Source organism: Equus caballus, chromosome 5, assembly GCF_041296265.1.
Source record: "Equus caballus isolate H_3958 breed thoroughbred chromosome 5, TB-T2T, whole genome shotgun sequence".
NCBI classification, from domain to species: Eukaryota; Metazoa; Chordata; class Mammalia; order Perissodactyla; family Equidae; genus Equus; species Equus caballus.
The window spans coordinates 38,832,784-38,859,885 of NC_091688.1; the positions used below are offsets into that span (position 1 = coordinate 38,832,784).

The 27,102-nt window shown below is 39.2% G+C and overlaps 1 protein-coding gene across 10 annotated transcripts; it reads left to right on the forward strand.

Moving 5' to 3' along the window:
- The first annotated feature begins 392 nt into the window (after window positions 1-392).
- Window positions 393-23,324, forward strand: LOC100630490 (Fc receptor-like protein 3). 10 transcript variants are annotated; one of them, XM_070266987.1, is made up of 15 exons: window positions 393-716; window positions 2,010-2,030; window positions 3,130-3,372; window positions 3,831-4,091; window positions 4,339-4,623; window positions 5,451-5,738; window positions 6,056-6,334; window positions 13,617-13,895; window positions 14,262-14,381; window positions 19,636-19,663; window positions 20,581-20,660; window positions 20,862-20,930; window positions 21,598-21,666; window positions 22,664-22,695; window positions 22,781-23,324. In XM_070266987.1, exons 1-15 carry the CDS (start codon window positions 644-646, stop codon window positions 22,922-22,924), a joined length of 2,271 nt encoding a protein of 756 aa, XP_070123088.1. In that variant the 5' UTR covers window positions 393-643; the 3' UTR covers window positions 22,925-23,324. The 10 variants fall into 10 exon arrangements, with proteins under 10 accessions (XP_070123088.1, XP_070123092.1, XP_014595350.1 ...); XM_070266991.1 differs by having other exon boundaries at window positions 394-716; window positions 2,010-2,171; XM_014739864.3 differs by having other exon boundaries at window positions 394-716; window positions 20,548-20,660.
- Window positions 23,325-27,102: the final 3,778 nt, after the last annotated feature.

Below are 27,102 nucleotides of genomic sequence, written 5' to 3' on the forward strand. Positions count from 1 at the left end.
GAGGGCTGGTCTAACCAAAACACTGGTAATTCATAGGCTGAGACAAGCACAAGACATGTTCCTATTTGTATGTCTATTCATTTCCTAATTGCACAGATCTGAGTGACACTTAGGGGCAGCTCCTTTTGTTAATTTGCAATTTTCTATTACTTTCCTCTTTAGCAGCTTCATGCCAGCTTATGCAAATGTCAAATAGGCTGTTGCATCTGCTTTGACAGTTTGATTTTGTATGATTCACATCACAAAATACACACACACACCAGATGTGTCTATATTAGGAACCTCATGGGGAACCGAACGCTATGTGAATTCATGGTAATAAAGGGGCTTTCCATTTGAAAAATGAAGAAAATTGTTATTTGAATATTAGCAAATCCTCAATTCAGCATTTTCAGACAACCCAGGCACAGCTTTTGACATTTCTCCTGAGAGACTTGAACTATTGGAAGATGATCACCAATATCTAAAAATACACAGCTGCCAGGGTTGAAATACAAACAGAATTTAGGAAATAGCCATGTTAATATTTTTAGAACCCATGGCAAGACATGATTCTTCACTTCCCCTTTTATAATTATTGCAGAACTCATGTGAATGCCACCCTCCTGTCCTCCTGCGTGGATGGAAGATACGCTGGATTTTCATGAGACAGACTTTCCCTGCCCTCAGCAAGGGCCAGGTCCCCATGCTTCTGTGGCTGCTGCTGCTCATCCTGGGTGAGTAGATGATTGGACTGGGACAGGGGCCTCAGTTTCTAATGTCAGCCAGGGGAAAAACCAAGGATCTTCTGTCTCCACTTCCACTTAGAGTTCAGAGACAGACAGCAGAAGAATGAAAATGAGCAGAGCTGGGTTCCCAGTGTCGACTAAAATAATCCATAACCAGTCTATAAATCAAAATTGGGCTGAGTTTATTATGAGCCAGACCAGAGGCTGATATAGCCTGGGAGAGTCTTTTTATGAAGGAGTGGAGCACTCCAAAGAAGTGGGAGTTGACAGAGTGGTTATATACCATCAAAGAGCATGTATCACATATGATTGGAATATTCCTTTACAATAATTATGCTATTGCTTTGCTGGCACAGCAATTCACACAGCAATTGATGAACACAGTAGGTAGCAGGTCTGTGGTCTTGAGCTGGGTGGTCATAAGATGAACGCAGCCGGCCAGCAATCAATTCCTATTATAGGAAGAGATGCTTATCCTTTAGGCAATGTCAATGTGGGGGAAGTTACATCTCTATCTTAAAGGGCATTGTTCTTATCTTTGGACATAGTAAATACTTAAAATAGATATACAATGCACGTTCAATGGCCACATCAGCCCTTTTTGGAAAAACAAGATCAGAACGAATTAGTTTTACACCAAATGGCTTCCTCATATACTCCAATGTATCTTATTGCTTGCTATGTATTTATCACCAGGAAAAACAAAGGCTCTGAATACAAGTAGCAGAGCAAGTCAGGAATGTCACCCTGGGTTTTTCACCCATTTCTTCTTCATCTCATAGGAAACTTGGATTTTTCTTTCTGCCAAACCATAGCTCTAAGTCCCTCAGATAAAAATTTCTTCCAAACTCAGGCACGTAAAGGAAGACCTGTTGAGAAACCTGAACCCTCCCTGAGATTTTAAGCCAATATTTCACCAGAGATTGAAAAATGAGGAAAAACATCCAAAGAATGAGGGGGAGGATAAACCAGTCTTGAAGCCCTTTTCTGCCTCTGCACTGCTAGTTCAGGCTAGAAAAGAGAGGGAGAGAATGAAGTATGCAACAGCAAAGAGATGAGCCAGGGTTGTGGATACATTCATTCATGTTTATAACATAAATTATGATATTTTTATTTGTCTGTTTGTAGGCTATGGGTGGTATAGAATTGGGGGAGAAAACTGGAAGGAAAAACTGAAGTGATTGTGGCTGGGTTGTTGGAAAATTTCTCAAAGAGCATGTAACTGAAATTGTTTGAAAAACATTGCTCTGTGCTAATCTTTAAACCTTGGCACCCTCACAGCTCCTGGAAGAGAACAATCAGGTCAGTTTTCCCTTCTCTTTATTCCTCCTGGTCTCTGGGCATTGGTCCTCTTTGCCAGCATAGCCTGTCTCCACAAATGAGAGCTGCAGGGATGGGCTAACATCAGTGGTGTTTCTACTAGGGGTCATGCCTGATGATATGGTGAGTAAGCAGACTCTCCTTTGATTTCCCAATCTTCAGTTCTTTCCCCTTTATCAGGATACCTCAGTGTAGAGAGGAAGGAAGCTTCCATAGAGGGAAGGGCAGAGGCAGGAGGCTGATGTTGAGAGAACCTCAGATCTGAGCTCCGCTATGCCCTCAGCCCCCTCCCTCTGTATGGCCAAGCTAGGACCACTGTCAAAGGACCTAGAAGTAGCTCCCATCCACAGAGAAAATACTACAGCCAAATCTGTATACATCTCCAAAAGGAGCACATGTCACTCTCTTGCTTCCACTTCTGGTCACATTGGTGAGTTGCAATTCAATACAGAAATATGATTTGCATGTATGGTTTCTCAAGCATCCTCCTGCCCTTCATTCAAATTCGTTGTATTCTTCAGTTATTGATTGTGTCCAACTTAGATGGAAAGTAGAAAAAAGTTGCCTTCCCTATAGATCTCACTATAAATTTATCAAGATTTGAAAGTAATGAAAATAATTTTTTTTAAAACTCCAGCTTGTTCATTAAACATTAGCAACCAAGAAGGAAGTGGTTTTTCAAACTCTGGAAGCTGCCTCTGAGGTATACGTATCCCAGGCTCACCTTTACCTTGACAAGAATATACAAGTCAATCTCATTTCAGAATCAGCCCACCTTTGGAGGCCCTCACAGTGTTTGCCCAACTATAAGTCACACCTCCTGAGCTTTTCTGAGCCCATACCAGGGACCTGAGAGCTATCCCCTATGACACCCACCTGCCCACATTCAGGCCAGGAAAAGAAAGAAGGAGAACAGATTCTGTCCTAGGCATTTCCCCAGATTGTTTCTGTTCCATTTCTAACCCAGGTCCTAATAGGAATTAGCCCAAGAAAACTCCCAGCTGCAGGTCAGGCCCTCCCCTGTGCACTACCTACCTCTCAATCACCTTCACGTGCCTTCATCTTTCTGTTTCCTGTTCAGAATTAGCTCCAAAAGCTTTTATTCGCCTCACTCCTCCCTGGTCCACAAACTTCAAAGGAAAGACAGTAACTCTCACATGCGAGGATTCCCATTCTCCAGCCCAGGGAGGCATATCTTGGTATTATGATGACATTTTGTTGAAAAAAAAATCGGGAAAGCTCCAAATAAGAAATTCTGGATATTACAAATGCAAGACCCCAGGATCTTCCCTCAGTGACCCTGTGCATGTGGAATTTTTATCTGGTAAGAAAAGAAAGGAAGAGTTTCTGAAAGCCACTGGGCAGTATGTCGGAGGGCTGGGTTAACATAGAGAGCCCATAAGGCATGAGAACACTGGAAGTACTGACCCCAGAAAATAATTAGATAGGCCAGCAGCAGGATGCTGCCTTTCCATCTTCTCCATCCAGAGAAGTGTCAGTAGCCCAGAAGTTGCCAGGGAAAAAGGGACCCAGGTCTGAAGAAAGGTACAGAATAAAACTCCTATTTTAACAATATGTATGAGAACTTCTTAAGGACGTATCCTGGGATTAGTTCACTAATCTAGGACAAGGGAGACTTGGGCATTGGGACCACATGGAAATATTGATGGAGGACATTTGCAAGTGTGCACAGAAGTGTAGCTCTTTCCTCATGGGCAGTAATGAGAGCTCAAAGAAAGAAGCAGCAAGGATAAATTGATTGTGTTCCTCCATTCTTTGCAGATTGGCTGATCCTCCAGGCTTCTCTCCCTGTTTTTGAAGGAGATGATGTATATCTGAGATGCCAGGGGTGGAAAGAAGAGGATATTACTAAAAAAATTTATTACAAAGATGGAGAAAAATTTGCTGTTACTTATGACTCAGGCTTCATCAGACTAAATTCAGCCTCTACCAACAATAGCAAATATCATTGTACTACTTATGTGGAAGGACTTTTTGGAATGTGGAAAGAAAGTTCAAAAGCTCTAAGGATCCAAGTTCAAGGTAATGGCTGCACTCCTGTGGGTAACAGGGCTTGGCAAGGAAAAAGTGCATGGGGATGGAGGGAGGGTGCTCATCAGTGGGGATTTCATGAAAAGCCTCTCTTGGCCCAGCCATGGGAGGACAATGAGAAGTGGTTCCATCTGCATGGGTTCCTATCTCCTGACAGCTGGTGCTGACAACACAAGTGCATTGCCATAGGCACTGTGAGCCTCACTGCTCTGGAAATTGTATTTGTTCTTCTCTCTAGAGTTGTTTCCACCTCCTGTGCTGACAGCCAGCCCCTCCCAGCCCATAGAGGGGAGCCCAGTGACCCTGAAATGTGAGACCTGGCTCCCTCCACAGAAGTCAGACACTCAGCTTCAATTCTGTTTCTTCAGTGGAGACCAGGCCCTGGGATCAGACTGGAGAAGCTCCTCAGAACTCCAGATCCCTGCCATATGGAGTGAGGACTCAAGGTCTTACTGGTGCCAGGCAAAGACAGTGACTCACAGTGTCATGAAGAGAAGCTTGAAATCCCAGATACATGTACACAGTGAGTGTCTGTGGCTCTTTCAGAGTCAGAGATGGGGGAGAGGAGAACAGAACAATGATATGTTCTGCTCCCTGGGATGGTGAACATAATAGAGAGGTGCTTCCAGCTATCTTGGTATCCTTCTCTCTTTAGGTCCAACATTAGACTAATCTCCCTAGAATATTCTCTTCTATCTAAGTCAGGTAATAGTAATTATTGATCACTTACTGGGTACCTAACCTCCTGGGGGCTATAAAGACACACAAGATCTGTTCTCTCATGAGTCAACAGATAACTAGAAGCACAGAAGACCACATGCTGTCTTTAGAGGTCCCTCAGGTGCTTCCATGTGCTGACCTAGACTGGCTCCAAAATAATCAGAAAACTGGAAGATAAACACAAACTGGAATAGTCAGAAAAGAATGTGAGAAGATAGAGGTGATACTGGAGAAGAGTCTTAAAGAGTCTCCTAAAGATAGGAGAGGGGTTTGGATTGTGAGTAAAGTCACTTCAGGAGAGAAGCAATTCTTGGCGTTCTCTCTTATTTTGTGATCCATTAGTGTATTTAATTCCTCAGAGATAAACATCAATAAAATGTGACTGCAGTCAACATTAGGTTCAAGATTAAGGGCTTGGTACCCACATTACTTAAGAATGGGAATTGTTGAGTGGGAGAGGAAGGGTGTTGCTCCCTTTATAATAATATATACACTTCTTCCTATTTCCTATTTTGGATCCCTGTCTATTGCACCTGCTGCTATTGGCTTAATCACGGCAGCACAAACCTTCTCCTTGATCTTGAAGTCCCTGCCATCAAGACCCTCATGTGTCATCTTTTGTCCTCCCAGGAGTCCCTGTGTCTGATGTGAATCTAGAAATCCAGCCCCCTGGAGGGAAGCTGATTGAAGGAGACAATCTGGTCCTTACCTGCTCAGTAGCCAGGGGGACAGGGACTATCACGTTCTCCTGGCACAGAGAAGGCACAATAAGAATTTTGGGAAGAAAGACCCAGCGTTCCCTGTCAGCAGAGTTCCAGATACCCACTGTGAAGGAGAGTGATGCTGGGAGATACTACTGTGCAGCTGACAACATTCATGGCCCCATCCTCAGTACACTGATTACCGTCACAGTGAGAAGTAAGTTCCTATTCCTTTTACTCAGCCTTGGTTTGCAAGCCAGGGTATAGGTTCTGTCAGCAGTAAGGATCTTCTAAAGATAGCAAAGGTATAGAGGTGTGATGATTTAAAAGCTAACCAAGGAATGGCAAAGAGGGCAAAATAAGTTGAAGACACCTTACTTTCTGTGGAGAGGACTTAGTAGTGATGAAGACAAAATTTTCCAGGATTGCTCCTCATGACACAAGGGATATATCTATTTTTAGCCTCCTCGAATGGAGTTCTGAACCTGTCACAGCTTCAGAGTCCTTCTCTGACAGCTCTTTTTTCTCTCTCAGTTCCAGTGTCTCGCCCTGTCCTCACCATCAGGGCTCCCAGGGCCCAGGCTGTGGTAGGGGATGTGGTGGAGCTTCGTTGTGAGGCCTGGAGAGGCTCTCCTCCAATATTGTACCAGTTTTATCATGAAGATGCCACCCTGGGAAGCAGCTCAGCCCCCTCTGGAAGAGCAGCATCCTTCGACCTCTCTCTGACTGCAGACCATTCTGGAAACTACTCCTGTGAGGCTGACAATGGCCTGGGAGCCCAGCATAGTGACAGAGTGACACTCAACGTCACAGGTAAGTAGGATATGTCCATAGCAGTTGCAGCCAAGAACAGATAATGTCTTCTCACAAACAGAGACCCTTTGGGCTATTTACTGGTGTGATGTCCCAGAAGACTCCCCACGTTTTCTGCCTCCACCTGAAGGTTCTGGGATTCTTCCCTCTGGCTATACATTCAGTAACTTAGGCAATTCCTTTATTTCCTCTGTCATGAAAGCCATATATTCCACATAGTCTTCTAGTAGAGGCAAAAAGACTTTCCAAAATACCAGATATATGATGGTTTAGCAATTTCTGATGAAGGAACGTCATATAGAAAGCTTTATATCTAAATTCCTTTGTCCACGAACAAATGACCCAACTGACCCTTGCCAAGGTTTTCTTCCTCTGCTCCCCTCCAATCTAAATTCCTACTTGGCTCTCTGGATTACTAGACAAAGTGTCTCTCCTTGTGGACACCCACAGCTATCAGAGCAGCAGAGCTTTCTCTTGGCCTTCACACTGATGACCTGTCTGGCCTTCTCACTTTCGCCACATGCCTTCTGACTCTTCAAATGTTAGGATATCATTGAATATGATGTTCTCGGTATCTCCAAACAAAATTTTTCTTCACCAGAGCTATCAAGGCATCTTTATTTCCCACTTCCAGCATATGTTGGCAATTAGCGATGTGCCCACCTATTTAGGAGAGACCCGTAGTCCATGCCATGATCATTCCAAAGTACCCAGCATTTGGAAGGTGAGGAGAAGCACTGAGACTTAGGAGGAGGTGGCAGGATTAAGAGATGTGGCGGTGACTCCCAGTGCCTCAAACCCTTACATTCTCTGGATTTTGCCATGGCTTCTTGTTCTCCAACTATTCCAAACTATTGGAATACTTATGGTATCTAGGTTAATAATGACTCTTCCTATGGTCCAAGCTTGGGTTACGATTTGAGGAGGTTCCAGAGCCTGGGAGAGCCAGATAGTGTGCTGACACTGGGATTCCAGTCTTGAACAAGAAAGTATCTATTTATGTGACCGTGAACAAGTCTCCTTACTAGTCTGTCCTCAGTTTCCTCACTTATGAAGTAATTGATTCAAGTAAATCATGGAGGCACAAACATTCCTGTTCCCACACCACTTTCAGTCAAACATGTTGAACATGTTTCCTAAATACTTTTTATTAGTTACATCCATGTTCTACTGTACTAACTTAATATACACACTATTAAACACAGAAATATAAATTAAATAAGGATGAAATAAACAATATTTTAAAATATTCTTAGAATCTTTGATTAAAATAGTAACTGAATATGATTTTTTTTATTTTGAAAGTCTTGTGTGACTCTTTGTGGTACAGTTATTTGATGCCTGGCTGTGAGTTTGGGTTATTCCAATTGGTTTCAGTGTCTTCTTTTACGTAAAAGGTGTCTGGCCACGATATCCAGATACAAGTGGAAACAAAGCGTCTATGATACCCATTTTTCAGTCCAATGCACTAATTATGCCTAGATTTTCACTGAAATTTGCCTAATGCATTTCCATTTTTATTGGTGTCAGTGAGTTATTCTTGTAAAATAAGTAGAAAGTGTTGCATATTTAAATTTATTACAGATGAGTTCAAGCTTTGAAAGAAGTATAGACTGGTTGCAATATGCTGTTTCCATACATTTTTAAATGTGTAGATATGATTATTTGAAGTTGACATATTGACATTTGCTGATAATAAAACAACATAGAAGTGTAATTACTTTGGAACAGCTATTTTACAAAATATTACCTCTATCACATTAGTTTATTTAGAAATCTTTAGTAATACAAGAACTGTTAAATGTCTTTTTTTAGTGTCAGACTAAATATTAAACTATTGAGTCACTGATCAACAAAGAAAATAAATAAGTAAAAACACCAAAAATAAAATAATGATCATTCTTCAGAGAAAAATACATGGGTAATATTTATATTTACCTCCTCTTTTTAGAACTTTGCCGCCAAATAATTGAAAAACTCCCAGGTGGTACAAAAAGATGTTGTAGTTATTACCCATTATCATTACAAAGCATTTTAAAGACTCTAAGTAAAATAATCTGTAAAAATACTCCAGTAGACAGCTCAATGGGTAATATGTTCCCATATGCTGACAACGAACAAACAATTGAAGGCCCTGCTGTCAACTCCTCCAAGCAATAGGGACCCCTCTGCCTTCACAAGAATTCCCTTCCCGATCTCAGCACAGGCTGTGACACGTGGCCTGAGTAAGAGTGCCAATGTGACTATTGGCAAAGCTGGATTTATTGCTTACTTTCAAGTTACAATACTCAAACATTCTCATATTTTCTTCTCACACCCCACTGGGTTGTCTTGCACCCCATCGTGGAGACCACTGAACTTGGTGATAACCATGGTCTCTTTCAGCACTAAAATTCTCCGACTTTATTGGGATGTGCATGTAGAACCAGAAGTTTGGTGAACCCTGGAGGGAGAAATGTAATGGAAGAAGCTGAGAATCACTGCTCCAGGCTTACAGAAGCCTAGAGAAAGAGGAGGCTGAGAGGATTCTGGGAAGATGGCAGAGTAGGAAGCACCAGGAATCTGCCTTCTTACCTAGAATTGCACTAGCAAGATCTGTCTGAGGCAATTATTTTGGGATTCTAGAGTTTACTGGAAGCTTGCAACTCACAGAGGAAGGCTTGGTCAGCAAACTCCAGTTAATTTTCATCAATTTCAGCTCTTAGCACAGTAGCAGCTACCCGACTCCCACCCTCAGCCCTGTGGCAGACAGCTGTGTATGTGTTCCTGGAGTAGCTTGCACACAGCTTGTGAGGAGCTGGAGTGGGCAAAAAGGACCCTGTCCTCCAAATATTAGGGAATCTGTGCTCTGAGCCCAATTGCTGCTTCTGATCACAGAGGTATAGAGATGCAGGCAGCTACGGCTAGTTTTTGTACCTCTTTCCTCTGTTGCAAACCCCTAATCCTCCAACTGAAGTGACTTCCAAAGAGTCTAAAGGGCTGGTGCTCTTTTTCTACCCTCTTTTTTTTTAATTTTTCCTCTTTTGAAGCCAGAGAGATAAAAGAAAATACGAGGCCATGACATGGGTGAAAAAGCACACTGGGATGCACAAAGTACATATAAAGACTTACCCCTGAGGCCCATAACATTTGACCAAGGTCACTTTATATGGCAAAGGATGTACAGAAGGGCCAAACTCAAGCCATCTGTTTAGATTTAGCAGGAAGCCTACACTTCCAAAAGCTGAACTTGGCATTTCCACACTGATGAGGTGGCTGGTGCCATCCGTTTTGCAGCCAGCAGATGGCGCATTTTCAAATTGACTGATTCCCATTCAAAGAATGATTCCCTTACCTCCCTTTGAGTCAACCTCTGACACAAAGCAGAGCTTAAGATCCTTACCAACCTTCTCTTGCCAACGACACACACAGCTGATATCTAAAGCACTGCACACAGATTGGCTTATCCAGGTTTCCTCACAACTTAGCAGAACCAACAATCTTACAGTTCACATTCCACAATATTTATTAATAATTCCCTATGTTAATAAAAAACATAATGATTTTATTCTCCCTGGCTGTCCTATTCCTATAATCATCAATAAAAATGGAAATCATTGTTGATATTGCTGTATCTGGATATTTTTATGCCAATCTGGATCAATTTGGTCATCTGTACAATCACCAATTGTTGAGGAGCTATTGCAGGCCAGGCAAATTCCAGCAGCTGGAAATACAACAATGAACAGACAAGTTCACATCTTTATGAAATTTACATTCTATTGGGAGAATCAGATATACAGCAATGATAGATAGATGAAAGAGAGAGAGAGATAGATACATAGATAGATGTTAGTGCTAAATGCCATGAAGAGAAATAAAGTAAGCTAATTAGATAGAGAGTAATTAAGATCTTACTTTAGATAGATGTGGAAGTATAGGTTTAAAGCTAACACTCAGGAGTCAGCAATATTCAGAAATGAACCTTGATTTTAGTTATTATTTCTATCAATGGTAATAGCTAACATTTATTGAGCACTTTACATACATAATCGTTTTCACTAATAGCTTGAGATATAATCAATATTAGCTCAATTTTACAAAGGAGTAAACTGAGACTTGGAGAGATTAAAGAGATTGTTTTTCCCAGTAATTTTATTGAGATCATAATAGTTTATAACATTGTGTAATTTCAGGTATATATTTTTATTTATCAATTTCTGAATAGACTTCATTGTGCTCACCCCAGTAGTTTAATTTTTGTCAATCACCATACGTATGTTCCCCTTTATCCCTTTTTCCCATCCCCCAAACCCCTTCTCCTCTGGTAACCACTAATCTGTTCTCTTTATCCATGTATTTTTTATCTTCCACATGTGAGTGAAATCATGCAGCACTTGTTTTTCTCTGTCAGGCTTATTTTGCTTAACATCATACCCTCAAGTTCCATCCATGTTGTTGCAAATGGGACAATTTTGTCTTTATTTATGGTCAAGTAGCATTCCATTGCTTATATATACCATATCTTCTTTATCCATTCAGCTGTAGAAGGGCTCTTGGGTTGCTTCCACATCTTGGCTGTTGTAAATAATGCTGTAATGAACATAGGGGTGCATAAATTTATTTGGATCACTGATTTCAAGTTCTTTGGATTAATACCCAGTAGTGGGATAGGTGGATGGTGTGGTATTTCTATTTTTAATTTTTTGAGAAATGTCCACACTGTTTTCTATGGTGGCTGTACCACTTTGCATTTCCACCGGGGGATACGAGGGTTCCCTTTTCTCCACATCCTCTCCAACATTTGTTACTTTTTGTCTTGGTAATTATAGCCATTCTGACCAGTGTAAGGTGATATCTCATTGTAGTTTTGATTAGCATTTCCCTAATAATTAGTGATCCTGAACATCGTTTCAGGTGTCTGTTGGCTATCTGTGCATCTTCTTTGGAAAAATGTCGGTTCATATCCTCTGCCCATTTTTTTTTTTTTTTTAAAGATTTTATTTTTTCCTTTTTCTCCCCAAAGCCCCCCGGTACATAGTTGTATATTCTTTGTTGTGGGTCCTTCTAGTTGTGGCATGTGGGACGCTGCCTCAGCGTGGTTTGACGAGCAGTGTCATGTCCGCGCCCAGGATTCGAACCAACGAAACAATGCGCCGCCTGCAGCCCAGCGCGCGAACTTAACCGCTCGGCCACGGGGCCAGCCCTTCCTCTGCCCATTTTTTGATCAGGTTGTCTGCTTTTTCGTTGTTAAGTTGTATGAGTTCTTTATATATTTTGGAGGTCAATCTCTTGCTAGATAAGTGATTTGCAAATATTTCTCCCAGTTGGTGGATTGTCTTTTTGTTTTGTTCATGGTTTCCTTTGCCTTGCAGAAACTCTTTAGTCTTACGTAGTCCCATTTAATTTTTTCCATTGTTTACCTTGCCTGAGTAGACATGGTATTTGAAAAGATGCTGCTAAAACCAATGTCAAATAGTATACTGCCTTTATTTACTTCTAGGAGTATTATGGTTTGATATCTTACATTCAAGTCTTTAATCCATTTTGAGTTGATTTTTGTGTATGGTGCAAGATAATGTTCCACTTTTATTCTTTTTCATGTGGCTGTCCAGTTTTCCCAACACCGTTTATTGAAGAGACTTTCTTCCCTCCACTGTATGTTCTTGGCTTCTTCGTCTAAGATAAACTGTCCATAGATTTCTGGTTTTATTTCTGGGCTTTCAATTCTGTTCCATTGATCCGTGTGTCTGTTGTTGTGTCAGTACCTTGCTGTTTTGACTACTATAGCTTTGTAGTATATTTTGAAGTCAGGGATTGTGATGCCTCCAGTTTTATTCTTTCTTTTCTAGATTGCTTTGGCTATTGAGGGTCTTTTGTTTTTCCATATAAATTTTAGGATTCTTTGTTCTATATCTGTGAAGAATGTCATTGGGATTCCGATTGGGATTGCATTGAATCTGTAGATTCCTTTAGGTAGTATGGACATTTTAACTATATTTATTCTTACAACCCATGAGCATAGAAGCTCTTTCCATTTCTTTATGTCTCTCTCAATTTCTTTCAATAATGTCTTGTAGTTTTCAGTGTACACGTCTTTCATCTCTTTGGTTAAGTCTATTCCTAGATATTTTATTCTTTTTGTTGTGATTGTAAATGGAATTGTATTCTTCATTTCTCTTTCTGCTAGTTCATTATCAGTGTATAGAAATGCAACAGATTTTTTAAAAGTTATTTTGTACCCTGCAACATTGCTGTAGTTGTTGACTATTTCTAATAGTCCTCCAATGGATTCTTTAGGGTTTTCTATATATAGAATCATGTCATCTGGAAACAGAGTTTGATTTCTTCCTTTCTGTATTCCTTTTATTTCTCTTTCCTGCCTAATTTCTCTGGTCAAAACCTCCAGTACTATGTTGAATAGGAGTGGCAAAAGTGGGCACACTTGTCTTGTTCCCATTATCAGAGGGATGGCTTTCAGTTTTTCACCATTAATTATGAGGTTGGCTGTGGGTTTGTCATATATGGCCTTTATTATGTTGAGGTACTTTCCTTCTATACACATTTTAATCAGAGTTTTTATCATAAGTGGATGTTGGATCTTGTCAACTACTTTCTCTGCATCTATTGAGATGATTATGTGATTCTTATTCCTCATTTTTTTAATGTGGTGTATCACATTGGTTGATATGTGGATGTTGAACCATTCTTACCTCCCTGGAATAAATCCCACTTGATCATCGTGCATGATCCTTTTAATGCATTGCTATGTTTGGTTTGCTGATATTTTGTTGAGGATTTTTGCATCTAAGTTCATCAGCTATATTGGCCTGTAATTTTCTGAGATTAAAAAGTTTTTGTTTTTTTTTAGGAAGATTAGCCTTGAGCTAACGTCTACTGCCAGTCTTCCTCTTCTCTTTTTTTTCTCCCTAAAAACCCCCAGGACGTAGTTGTATATCCTAGCTGTAGGTTCTTCTAGTTACTCTATGTGGGACACCACCTATGCATGTCTCGATAAGTGGTGCTAGGTCTGCACCCAGGATCTGAACCGGTGAACCACAGGCCACTGAAGCGGAGGGTGGGAAATTCACCACTCGGCCACGGGGCTGGTCCCTGAGATTAAAAAGTTTTAAAACATGAAGGTTATAGGGCTAATAAAAAGCAGAGACAGGATTCAAACTCAGGTTTTCCTGAATCCTGGGTCCATGTTCCTACTAATAAACATGCTGGATATTTCCTTTATTAAGTTATCCTGTATACATACTGAACTAAAACTTCCGGTGAACTATGTTTCCTCCCTCAGTTCCAGTGTCTCGTCCTGTCCTCACTCTCAACCCTGCCGGCACCCAGCCTGTGGTGGGAGATGTGTTGGAGCTTCGCTGTGAGGCCCAAAGAGGCTCTCCCCCAATCCTGTACTGGTTTTATCATGACAATGTCACCCTGGGGAAAAGCTTGGCCCCCTTTGGAGGAGGAGCATCCTTCAACCTCTCTCTGATGGCACAGCCTTCTGGGAACTACTCCTGTGGGGCTGACAATGGCCTGGGGATCCAATGCAGCGAGGTGGTGATGCTCAACTTCACAGGTGGGTTGGTGGTACCTGGGCTATAGGTTATAGTTATGTTGATAAAATATTTCTCCAACAGATTGTACAAATTCTACCAATGTCAAAGAGTTCTTGAAAATGACACCAAGGCTTGGGGCTTCTGGAGATCGGTACTGATTTCATGGAGGAGAAGAAAAGGAAATAAATTTTAATCTTAGATGCTGCCAATCACCCTCCATGTGCCATTATTTTGAAATTTACAAATTATGTCAGAGATAATTCAAATGGAGAAATCAGAACCAGGCAGAAATCTGTCCTGATAGATATCTAACCCTCACCCACATGGTCTTTGCCTAGATCAGAAATATTTTCTACTGGAACTCAAGTATGGGTCTCTCCACTTAGTGCCTTCCAGGAGCAAAATAACCCCTGTCACTGTGGGAGTCATCTTGGGGCTGCTAAGTATCCTTGGCCTTGCTGCTACTGCTGCTCTGGTGTGCAAGTTCAGGACCCAGAAGAAATCAGGTGGGTAGATACCCTTGGATGTTGTGACTTATGCCCTTGCCATAATACTTTGGACTTGTGTGGTGCATCTGATAAAGGTCAATTTTTCCCTCCAAGTAATAGACTCTCAGTTCTACTTACTGCCATTCTGTAGGCAACTGTGACAAAAAGGTAGAATATATTTCTTAATGAAGTTGTTACTTCACATGTTTGAGATTCGAATCAGGTGTCAGAGTTTTGCTTCAAATTAAAATTAGAAAGTTAAATATTTATTGTTGCACCTCCAGTCCAAAGCTTACTAAAAACAAAAAGAATGAAAAATAAAGTCCTCTGTTTGTAACAACAGCAAAAAGACAATAGCCATAGGTGTAAACCATAAATTATGAGATGTATTAGAATACCTGTCAAATGCAGTGAAATTTGGATAAAATTAACAAAGAATGCTTAGAATTAAAATTTTAATTTCTGATTGTTTGTTTCTAGTATACAGAAATAAAATTGATTATTGCATATTGGTCTTCTATCCTGCAACCTTGCTAAACACACTTGTTAGTTCTAGTATCTGTTTTGTAGATTTTGTCAGATTTTCTCTATAGGTGCTCATGCCATCTGTGAATAAAGAGTTTTACTCCTTCTTTTCCAAACTGGATTCTTTTTATTTCTTTTTCTTGCCTGAATGCACTGGCTAGAACCTCCTATACAATGTTGAATAGAAGTTGTAAGAGCACACATCTTTGTCTTGTTCCTGATCTAAGGGGGAAAGTATTTTCTCTCTCATCATTAAGTATGATATTAGCTCTGGATTTTCTTGTAGATGCTCCTTATTAGGCTCAAGAAGTCCCCACTATTTGTTATTTGCTGAGAGTTTTTATAGGAAAAAATACTTGTCAAATCTTTTTTCTACATAATTGAGATTATGTGAAAACAATTGAGATGATCATATGATTTTCTTTTCTAGTCTGTTGCTATGGACTTTTAGTTTTGAATGTTGAACCCACCTTGCATTTCTGGGGCCAACCTCCCTTGGTCATGATTGTTGGCTTTGATTTGCTAAAATTTTGTTAAGAATGTTTGCGTCTATGTTCATCTGTCTATATCTGTTGGTAGCTTCTTTTTCTTGACATGCCTTTCTCTGAATTGATGTCAAGGCAACACCCACTTACTTACTGCTTCTTGCATTCTTCATTTCTTTGTATATGTTTGTATTTCCACCTGCTATCATTTTCTTTCTTCCTGAAGGCCTTCTTTTACCATTTCTTATAGTAGGGGGTCTGTTGGTGAACTGGGTTGATAGTGTTGTTGAAGTCTTGTGTGTCCTAACTGATTTTCTGTCTACTTGATCTATCAATTCTTGAGAGAGTAGTATTGAAATCTTCAAGTATAATTGTACATTTGTTCATTTCTTCTTGCAATTATATCAGGTTTTGCTTCATATAATTTGAAACTCTATTATTACATGAGTAAATGTTTATAATTGTTATGTGTTTTTGATGAAATTGTCACTTTATCCTTATGTAAGAACATTTTTATCTCTGGTAGTATCATTTATTCTGAAATATTCTTTGATATTACTGTATTAATGTAATTAGTGTTATCATCATATTTCTTTATTCATCTTTTTACTTTAACCTATTTGAGCCCCTATATTTAGTGCCTCTTTTTATGGAGAGCATATAGTTAATTCTTGATTTTTTATCCAAGATGACAGTCTCTACCTTTTAACTAAGGCATTTAGACCATTTACTAACGTGATTTTTGACAGGCTTAGATTTAAGCCTATTATTTTGCTATTTGTTTTTTATTTGTCCCAGCTGTTCTTTGTTTTCCTATTTTTCCTACCCTTTTTGGATCAACTGAATATTTTTTATGATTCCATTTTATTTAGTTTGTTGGCTTTTTAGCCATATAACTCTTCGTTTGGTTGTTTTAGTGATTGTTTTAGGGTTTATAGTATACATACCTAACATCACAGTCTATTTTCAAGTGATATGATATCACTTCTCATATAGCATAGGAATATTACTATAGTGGCCTCTACTTCTCCTCTCCAAGCTACATAGTTATTATTTTTCCAAACAGTTATCTTTTAAAGAGATTTAAACATAATTTAAAAATCTTTTATATTTACTCAAATGGTTATCACTTCCAATGTCCTTCACTCCTTTTTGTATAGCCACACTTTCATTAGGTATGATTTCCTTTCCGCCCAAAAGATTTCTTTTAACATTTCTTGTAGTATGGGTCTGCAGTTGATGAATTATTTCAGCTTTTATAAGCCTGTAAAAGTCTTTATTTTGCATTCATTTGTGAAAGATATTTTTACTGACATAGAATTCTAGGTTGAAAATATTTTTTCTTTCAGTGTTTTAAAGATGTTGCTCTATTGTCTTCTTGTGTGCATTACTTCTGACGAGCAATCTACTATCATTCTTGTCTTTGTCCTTTTGTGACTTCTTCTTTTTCTCTCTGAATGTTTTTTCATGCATCAGGAATCTTTGAACGTGCAGACTGTTTTACTCAGTGCTTTGGGTGCTTGTATGGGTTCAAGACTTTATATTTTGGAATTACTAATCCTTTACTTTCTGTCTTTCTCTCTGTGTGATGTAACATGACATCTCCTTTTCCGTCAGGCTAAATGCTTCTTTCTGTTCTCCCATTCCCAGGGCTCATACTGAAAATTAAGAAAATAAACAAACAAATAAATAATACATCTGGATCTCAGTTTAATGAAAAAGCTTACATATCTTTCTTAATGATGCTCTTCAAGCATTGTCTTCTTACCCCTCTTTTCATGTCAATCAATGAGCTTCCCTCCTTCTGTTTCTTTTTATGAAAACTGGCACTGACATTTTGTGATTGATATTTTAAAACTTCTTAGTATTTTCTTAAATAGCATTACATGTTAAATTATGTGTGTATATGATTTTTAAAAAAATATGTGAAGAGAATAAAAGCACAAACCCCAATAGTACTCATCATAAAATCTATCATTTATTTAGAGTCTATTACATGCAACTTTATGATTTGTCTAATTCTCCCAATTGTTCAGTAAGTAGATTTCAGTGCAGTTCAACCATTATTATTATCACCATATTATAGATGAAAAAATAGAGGTTTGTGGAAGTTAAATAACTTTTCCAAATTCACATATCTAATAAGAATCAGAGTTAGGGCTTACCTTGAGTCTCCCTAACCCCTGACTCCATATTCTCTTCATTACATCTTGATGACTTGCAGAAGGCTGTTCTTACCTCCTACTTTCAAAATTACTTTTACATCTCTTTGCTTATCTGGAATGTCATTTATTAATCAGCAACATATTAGCAGTGCAGACATTAGAACATCAATGTTAAAGTTGATAATGTTCAAAAAACATATTGCTCAGGCAACACAACACCAGGGAAGGAAAGATTGCTAACCATCATTTTATGTGATCCATGAGGGCAGGAGCCCATGAAGTTCTATCCTCAGATCTAAGAGACGTGTCGTTTTAAATAGCAAACTCAGCTAAGTAATTCTGACAGTCCACCAATCAGATCCTCTCTGCCTTTCTCATCTCAAAATCTTGCCTACTGTACTTCCCTTATAGCAAAGTCTTTGTTCTCATTATTGCCCAGACTTTTCAGGGAGGAGCTCGGCTCTTCCATATTTTCCTAAAAGTGAAGAGTTTTGTTATTTAAGCCTGAGTGTATCATACAAGTTACCAAAGGGAGTGATAAATTTATTGACTCTATAATTAGCTGCATGGATTAAAATTCCAGTAATGTAACTTGCCAAATACTTGATATTTGACAAGTAAATTAAATTCTTCTGACCCCAGCTTCCTCAGCTATATAATGGTCATAATAATAGTATCTACCTTCTAGGTGCTATGAGCCAGTCTATGTAAACTGCTTAGCCCAGTGCCTGGATCATATATCTTCAGTGAATATTAGCTTGTATTATAAATAGCCACTTTCTGGGTCTGTTTTTTTCTTTTACAATTGAAGATATAGACTAAGTCTCAGATGCATCCTGGGACTTAGCTAACCTGCCCACAAAGGAGGTTGTTGAATTATGTAGATTGCAGTTGCTCTGGGGAGAGAGATACAGGCCAGGATCACGCTCACATACGTCTAGTTTAACTCAGGACACCTGGTTCCTGAAGACAGGATTTGCAGGCATCAATCAGTCAGTTTTCATGGGAGGTGAGGATGAGTATGTTTACTTTGGGCAATAATTTGTGTTCTCTAAGCCCGGTGAAAGAGATGTGGAGTCACAGATAAATAGGAGAATGACAGGGATGGGAAACTGGGAGGAGGTTTGTATTGAAGCAGGATAGAAAGATTTCAATATTTTAGTAATGATGGAAAACCTTCATATTTTCAAAGCTGATGGAGTAGTCTTCCTCTTTAGATTTACACGTAATCGCCTTTTGTGAAATTGTCAATTTGTCATTCTTTTAGTCCTCAAAATACATACTTTAATTTGCTCAGTTATTTAACAAATATATATTGAATATTTTCAACATTTTAGGCACTGGGAATACAAAATAACTAAGGCAAAGTTTGAAGCCTCAAGTTATACACCATTTCGTGAAGGAGAGAGTTAGACAAAACATAGAAATAGATAATTATAATGCAATAGTAGTTTTAATATTGCAGGGTTCTATCTGCATGGAGATAGGACACTTAATCCAGCCTGTTGGTATCAGGGAAAGCTCTTGAGGAGGAAAGGCAAGCTGGAATTAGCCAGGTGAAAGAGAAGGAAAGAAGAGGTATGGACAAAACAATATGCACCCAATGTTGGAATGGATTTGTAAGGGTCACAGATAAAGAGAGGTGCAAGCTTATTATGGTGGTCCTACTGATTCATGCTTGTTTAAGAATTCTGTGTCAATTTTATCCCCTCTTGAAGCCTCAGTCTCCTTGTCTCTCCTCATAGGGCTGCAGTCAGGATAGAGAAGTGGGAGTAAGGGAAGCATTTGACCCAGAAGGAAACATTTAGTTGCCTCTCTTCTGCTACTTGGTCAGAGCTATTTAGAGTTCATGCTGCTATTATTGATTGAATAGCGATTCAGAATAAGTGTGATTCTGTGCAGATGTTTTTCAAGACTCCACCTTCCTTATCTATAACCTGACACAGGGGGATGCTGGTGGGTGGAGCTGGATGTTCTCTAAGATTCTCCATGACTGAGATCTAGAATGAATCTGATTTCTAGGAAGGGACATTCTAACACAGAGTTCATTATTCACACAGCTCACTTACCATCAATGTTCTTTTGTTTGTTTTTCAGGAGGAATTTCTGCCACTGGGACAGCTAGGTGAGGTCTCTGCTTCTTGTGCTGCCAACTTTTTCATGATTTGTTTATACCTACAAGATAGGAACATGGAATATGTACATTAAAATTTTTTTGACTGGATGTCCTATTAACATTTTCAAATTCTTATCAAATCTCAAAATGTGATTAAGAAGGCACCTTTTGATCACATTTGTGAATAATACTCACTTATGTCTACTTATACACAGAATTCATGTTATTTGCTATCTATGTTAATTTATCTACCTCCTTAGATGTACTGCAGTAGAGACGTCACTGACATCTTAATGACATCAATTCATTCATTGCCTTATTGCTCATTTCTCCACTCACACACTCATTCAGGAAATGATTATTGAATGCTGGCAATGTTTAATTCACAAAATTATTGGCAGAAGGAAATGAAATTGAGGGAAAAAATCACAACGCTTTTCATGAAGCACCTTCATGGTATCTTACAGGAGAGGTAGGTTATTGTAATATGAGATAGAAAATTGAAAGGGACCTTTTACAAAAGACAAAAGTCAAATTCTGTGAGAATGCAGAAGTCTTTGTGTAACAGTGTTGAAGCATTTAGATTTTTAATAATAATATAAAATTCAACAGATACAAGTGTTTGCTCTATCAAAGCGATCTTGGGACTGTGTAGTTTTTGCTCTCTGACCTTGCTTTAGCCAGCCTTCTCTTTAATGCTGCCTTGAGCTTCATATTGTGTCACACCCCTTTTGACATTTTCTCAAAAGAGCCATACAGACTTAGAGTAAGCAACTGTGATATTTTTACGTGAACTATGCTGGGCTCTTCAACAGTATTACTTTCCCTGAGACTCTGTAAAATCTACAAATACTTATCTCCCTTGTCTCTCTCCCCATCTGCCACAATTACAGTCCCAATGATTGTCAGGAACCTTTCTTGTCCAGGTCTTTTGGCACAGAGACCCAAGAGTCCACTCACTTTGAGCCACCAGCCCTAATGGAGCTGCAGCCAGTGTACAGCAATGGTGAGGACTTCCTAAGGCTCAGAGGGCTCCAGGGATGAGCCAGGGAGGGAGGAGAGATTGAGCCACAGTCTATATCCTAGTCACAGTAAATTTAAAAATGGCATTCCTGTCACTATGTTGGGGATAGAACTTGGTGGCTGGGAAGAAGGGTCTAGACTGTGGGCTCTTGACTACAGCAGGCTATGATCAATTCTCTCACAGTGAATCCTGGAGATAGAGACTTGGTTTATACCCTGGTCGGGAGCATCCAGCATACAAAAGAACATTTAGGTAAGACATCTTCCGGACAAGTAGAGGTGAGGTGACAGTGTGTTATCAGATCAACAAGGAATCTTTGATCAAAGAGTCATCTCCAACATGAGTCCAAAATGAAAGAAATTTCCTGCTTCTCTTGTCTTGCCAATCATATAATCATATCCATTCCCTCTTACCTGTCTACACTGCCACTGCACAAACTCTTTGAAGACAAGTATAATTGTTACACTAATGTATCAATAGCATCTAGTGCAATGCTTGAAAAACTATAGGGCCCCTGAAATATTTTTTGAATGAATGAACATGACTGCTGAATTAAACTTCACATAATCTAATGTGCAGACAATCATAATTCTCTTAACTAGTCTCTTTTTTAAATCTTGTTCTCCTCCAACCTCCCAACAATCTGTTTCCAGCATGATCTCTGTGGGATATACAACTGATCCCATCATTTCATAGATTAACTGCCCACAATGACTCTCTACTCTAAAGCATGACCCTTTCCTCCCTCTGAACTCTGGCCTTGCTCTAAGATCTGCCTTATATCCTTACTCTAGGATATTTCTCATTTGGATATTTCTCATTTGTTCATTTGGATATTTCTCATTTCTCATTTGTTCAGTATGGCTCAGAGGGCTCCAGGGAGCCCTCTGAGCCTTAGGAAGTATCAATTCTCTCACAGTGAATCCTGGAGATAGAGACTTGGTTTATACCCTGGTCGGGAGCATCCAGCATACAAAAGAACATTTAGGTAAGACATCTTCCAGACAAGTAGAGGTGAGGTGACAGTGTGTTATCAGATCAACAAGGAATCTTTGATCAAAGAGTCATCTGAACTCGTGGCATTTCTCCTGATCATACTGGGCTCTTTCATGCTTTGGTGTTCATGCTTCTTATTTGTCCAGTAATGTCCTTGCCTTTAGTCTACTTGCTGACCCTTGCTCACATTTCAAGCCACAGTTCAGGCACCACTGTGAGACTTGGAGTGACTCCTACCAGCCCTCTTTATGTCCCAACCTGGGAGGAACTGATTGCCCTTTCATAGTTACACAGCATAGTTCAATGTTTGTCTATTTTGGTGCCCATAGTAATTTTTGTCTTTTTGTTTCCATGTCCATTCCTCCCCGTAAAAACTATAAGTTTCTTGATCATATGGACTGAATTTGTGTCATTTCTGTCTCTTTAAGACTTACCAATGCTTAATAGAAAGCCCTTGTTCCATGAATGCATATTGACCGAATAAACAAATGAGAAATATCCAAAGAACCCCTTGGAAAGATGGAACAGACACATATATTGCATTTTCTTTATGCTCTACTGCAATTGGCTTCCTTGGAAATTGTTCTGTGGCCTTAGAATCCCAACCCCATCTCTGGCCACCTCCAATTTCCCTATGCAAAATGAAGTGAATCATATTTGCCACCTTCTTCCAGATGATCAGTATAGTCAGGGACACCCTGGACTAGGGGGTGGGGAGATTGCTGGAGTTGTGATGGCAGTGGAGAAATAAGGAAATCATCAGGAAAGTCATTCTGGGCATTTGGTGAGCAAGGGAAAGGCTTGTGAGTGTATGTATGCAGAGGAGGTAACTCTTTGTCTGTGAGGGCTTGGAAGAATTCAGCAGAGGAGACAGTCAAGAGATGAGTCAACAGAGGAAAGATTGGCTTGAAACACATTGTGGGTAGGTTGTAAGTTGGAATATATCACCACAGTTTAAGACTCTTTTTTTTTCACCACCCATCCAACAGCAAATTCACCAAGGTTGAATTGGAAGCATAAGGTGGGTCATATTTTCTGGCTTTCTTTCCCTTCTGCTCTTTCTTACCTATAGTTAGACATTTACTGTTTGTATCTTTTCTCGCCAGGGACCCACAGTCATCTATTCAGAGGTAAAGAAGACACATCCAGATGACTCTGCAGGTCAGGCCAGCTGTAGAGGCTGGGCCCATGAAGATGCTACAGAAAGCTATGAGAATGTCCCGTCTACATCACTGGCCTTGTACCACTAGCCCTTTAGCCTGGGTGACCTCCAGAGACCCTGAAAAGCAGCCTATCCCATTCTCCCTGTTTTCTCCAACCATACACCCTCTGCCTCCAGGACTCAGCCTCCCAGGAGGCTGGGCTGTAGGGAACATGAGGCTGTGTGAAATATCTGCCAGCCTCCTCTGTCCCTGAGTTTATTCATCTCTAGGAATAGAGTGGGCATTTATTTGAGTAAATGTTGCATTCTTTTCTCAGTAGAGACACATGTGAAGGCAGGGCAGGTGGGCCTTCAGCTCCTGGGTCTGTGGAACAGAGGAGGGAGAAATGACCTAGCCCGGATCATAAGGGTGCAACATAGCCATTTAATTGAAGTGCAATCGAAAGCTTTTAATATACTATCTCTGCATAAACAGTTTACTCTAAACATTTTGTTTCCTTTTGTGTGTGTTTTTGGTAGTGGCATTGCTGATGTTATGGGGTGTATGCTAGGTTCCAGCTACCAAATTGGAAATGATCAAAAGGATTCATTCTATCTACATATATACTATTTCTTGAAATATGTATCAGTACTAAGAAATTTGAAAAAAATGACCAAGTCTATTTAAAGAGAGAGTGCTTCTAAATTACCTGATTAAATAGTGTTATGGACTGAATTGTGTTCCATCAAAATTCATATGTTGGAGCCCTAACCCCCAATATTACGATACTAGGAGATAGGGCTGTTAAGGAGGTAATTAAGATTAAATGAAGTCACAAGGGCAGATTGTAATCCAGTTTGACTGTTGTCCTTATAAGAACAAGAAGAGACACTGGAGACCTCTCCATCTCTCCTTGTGCACACAGAGGAAAAGCTATATGAGTACACAGCAAGAAAGCAGCTATCTGCACAGCCATAAAGTGGCCAGGAAGAGAAGTCTCACTAGAAACCAATCCTGCCAGCACCTTGATCTTCGATTCCAGCCTCTAAAACTGTGAGAAAATAAGTGTCTGATATTTAAGTCACCTAATCTGTGGCATTTTGTTATGACATCCAGAGCAGATTAATACAGATTTATACATAGATATATAGACGATAAATGATTGGTGATGATGATAATGATGATGAGGAGGAGGTTGATGGTAGATAAATAAATAAATAAACTAGATGCGGATATATGACACATCTCCCAACCCACGCAGAATTTTTGGTCTTCAAGATATTTTTGCTCTCACAGGATCAAACAGTCCTCCTACATGGAACAGCTCCATTTTGCTATTTAATTATTCGACATCCATTATTTGAATGCCACAGAAGCAACACCACCAACCTTGGAAGACCAGTAGAGCCAAGGATTCACATGACTCAGATGGCAAAGCTTAGTGTCACTCGGGAGCCCTCATGACCTGAGCTGACAGTAGATGTAGAGATAGATGCAAGGCAATCAGTAGGCTCAAAGGAGGACACCCTCTTCCTTTGCTCAAAGACTCCTAATCCACTCCTCAACTGACTGACAAACGTTGAGTGTCTACCACTGAAGAAAAAAACTTTAAAAGCATGCCTTTGTGCTTAAGTTTCAGGAAACATAGCAGAATAATTTTTATTCATAAGATCTGCTGAGGCAGGAAATGAAAAACTGAAATTGTTAGCCTCTGTCCTCCAGTGTTTCACTCGAATCTTATTAGCTCTGAAAATAATAGACCTTAAGAGAAGAAGCTAGTAAGTTCACTGATGACTGATGTATATCAACTAATACAATTTATGGACAACATGGATTTTACACTAGCCATTATTCATAACTTTAAGTAAATAACACAATGATGCTTTACAAACCTGGAAAATAACTTAAGATGAAATTATTAAGTGCATTTCTAATGTTTTGTTTTACTCCTTGGGGATCAGAAGCTTAAACAACAGAAAGTACAACATGTACTTTAGAAAAATGCAATCTGATTTGAAGTTTTTAACTGTAAGCTTATGAATTCAACTAGTAAGCTAATTTGCTGAGGAAAAAAATTATTTCCTTCTTAAAGAGGAAATACATATTTTTATTAGTAAACAGGATTTATACGTCTTGTCTCCATGTTAGTAAGTAAAAAATGCAATGTGGAATGTATGCCTGGCTTTTCAAGGGTGCAAGGGATCCAAGTGTAATCTATGTCTGTGCCTAAAGTTTGCTCCAAATGCTTCCCCATTTTGAGATCCAGGAAGAATAAAGCTGTATTTGGGGGAGGGGCCCATGTCACTAAATGCCAGCTGTGGGAAATCCATCTGAAAGAGTGGTGAAAAGGGGCAAACGTTTCTTTATTGACTTAAGAGAGAGGAAATTCCCAAGGGAAAATTACAAGATCTAGGCAGCATCCTGTGAACAGTGAGTGTCACTCTCCAGGAGTGTGCAACACTGGTGCAAGCAGCACCAAGGACAGTAGCCTCTAAGAAGGAGAAAATCAGCAAATAGCAGCAAGAGATGAGGCCCAGAGGAACTGTACAGAACACAGGATAGTTCCAAGTGTTTGGGGATCTCCCTCCCAGAACTCCTTGTCCAGGTCCAAACTGAGGGCAAATAGCAAGTAGTATCTGTAAGCAGTCAGGAAGAGTCTAAGAAATATTTGGGAGAAGATCCAAGAGGAAATTATGTTCCCAACTAGTCAAGAAAGTAAATTTGAGCCATTAAGATTTGAGACATTACTACAATTTTTTACACTATGGTTATTTGTTTACAAATTTATTGAATAATAATTTATGCTCAATAAATTGCACATATTTAAAGTGTACAATTCATTGAGTTTTGACAGATGTATACATCCATGAAACCACCACCACCACAATCAAGATTCCCCAAATCTCCATCACCCCACAGACTTTCCTCATCCTTTAAGCAATACTGCTTTCCCTCCACCTCTATCTTATGCAATCACTGATATGCTTTCTGTCACTATAGATTAGAGTCTATTTTCTAAAATTTTATGTAAATAGAATCCTACAGTATATACTCTTTTGTGTCCGAATTCTTTCACTAAGCAAAAAGATTTTGAGATTCATTCACCCTGTTTCATGTATGGACAGTATATTCCTTTTAATTGCTTAGTAATATGCCATTGCACAGATATGCCACCTTTTGATTATCCACTTACCTGTTAATGCACATTTGGTTTGTTTCATCTTTATTAAAAGCAAAGATACTATAAAAATTCATGCACAAGTATTTGTGTGAACATATGTTTATTGTTCCTTTGTAATACCTACAAGGGTAATTGCAGCGTCAAATAGTAGATTTATGTTCAATACTGTAATAGGCTGCAATACTCTTTTCCAAAACAGCTGTACCATGTTATATTTCCATGAGCAGTGTATGATAGTTACAGTTGCTCCACATCCTTGTCAACACTTGGCATTTTCAGTCTTCAATTTTAGTCATTCTAAGGAGTGTGTAGTGTAGCACAGTGTTATCTCATTGTGACTTAATTTCCCTGATGATCAATGATGTTGTTTATCTTCTCAAGTCCTTGGCTCTCTATAGATCTTATTTCATGAAATGTCTATTTGCACCTCTCACCTCTTCTTTATTGGGTTGTTTGCCTTTTTATTATTGAGTTGCAAGACTTTTTGAATATATTCTGGTCTGATTTATATGTTGAAAATATTTTCTCCCTGTCCATAGCTTGCCCTTTATTTTCTCAGTGGTGTCTTTTTAGAGCAAAAGTTTTTAGTCTTCATCAAGTCCAATTTGTCAACTTTTTCATCTTATGAGTATGCTTTGCATTTCCTACATAAGAAAGTATACCACAAGGTCAAAATATTCTAATTTTTTTCCTATTTTTTTATAGTTTTCATTTTTACACATAGGTCCATGTACCATTTAAAGTGAATTTGTGTATGTGTGCGTGTATAGTGTGAGAAAAAAAATGTTCCTTTTTTCTTGTGAATATCGAGTTGTTACAGCATTATTTGCTGAATAAACTTTCTTTTGAGTTGTTTGTCTTATTATCGAGTTCCTGGAGTTCTTCATATATTTGGGATATATATCCACTTGTCAGATATGTACGCAGCCAATTCTTCCTTCTGGTTTGTGACTTGCCTTTACATTTTCTTTAATGTGTCTTTCAAAAAGCAAACATTTTTAATTTAATGGAAATTATTTACCACTTTTTCTTTTATAGTTCATGTTTTGAGTATCCTGTTTAAAAACAATTTACCTAACTGAATGGCATAAAGATTTTTGTCAAC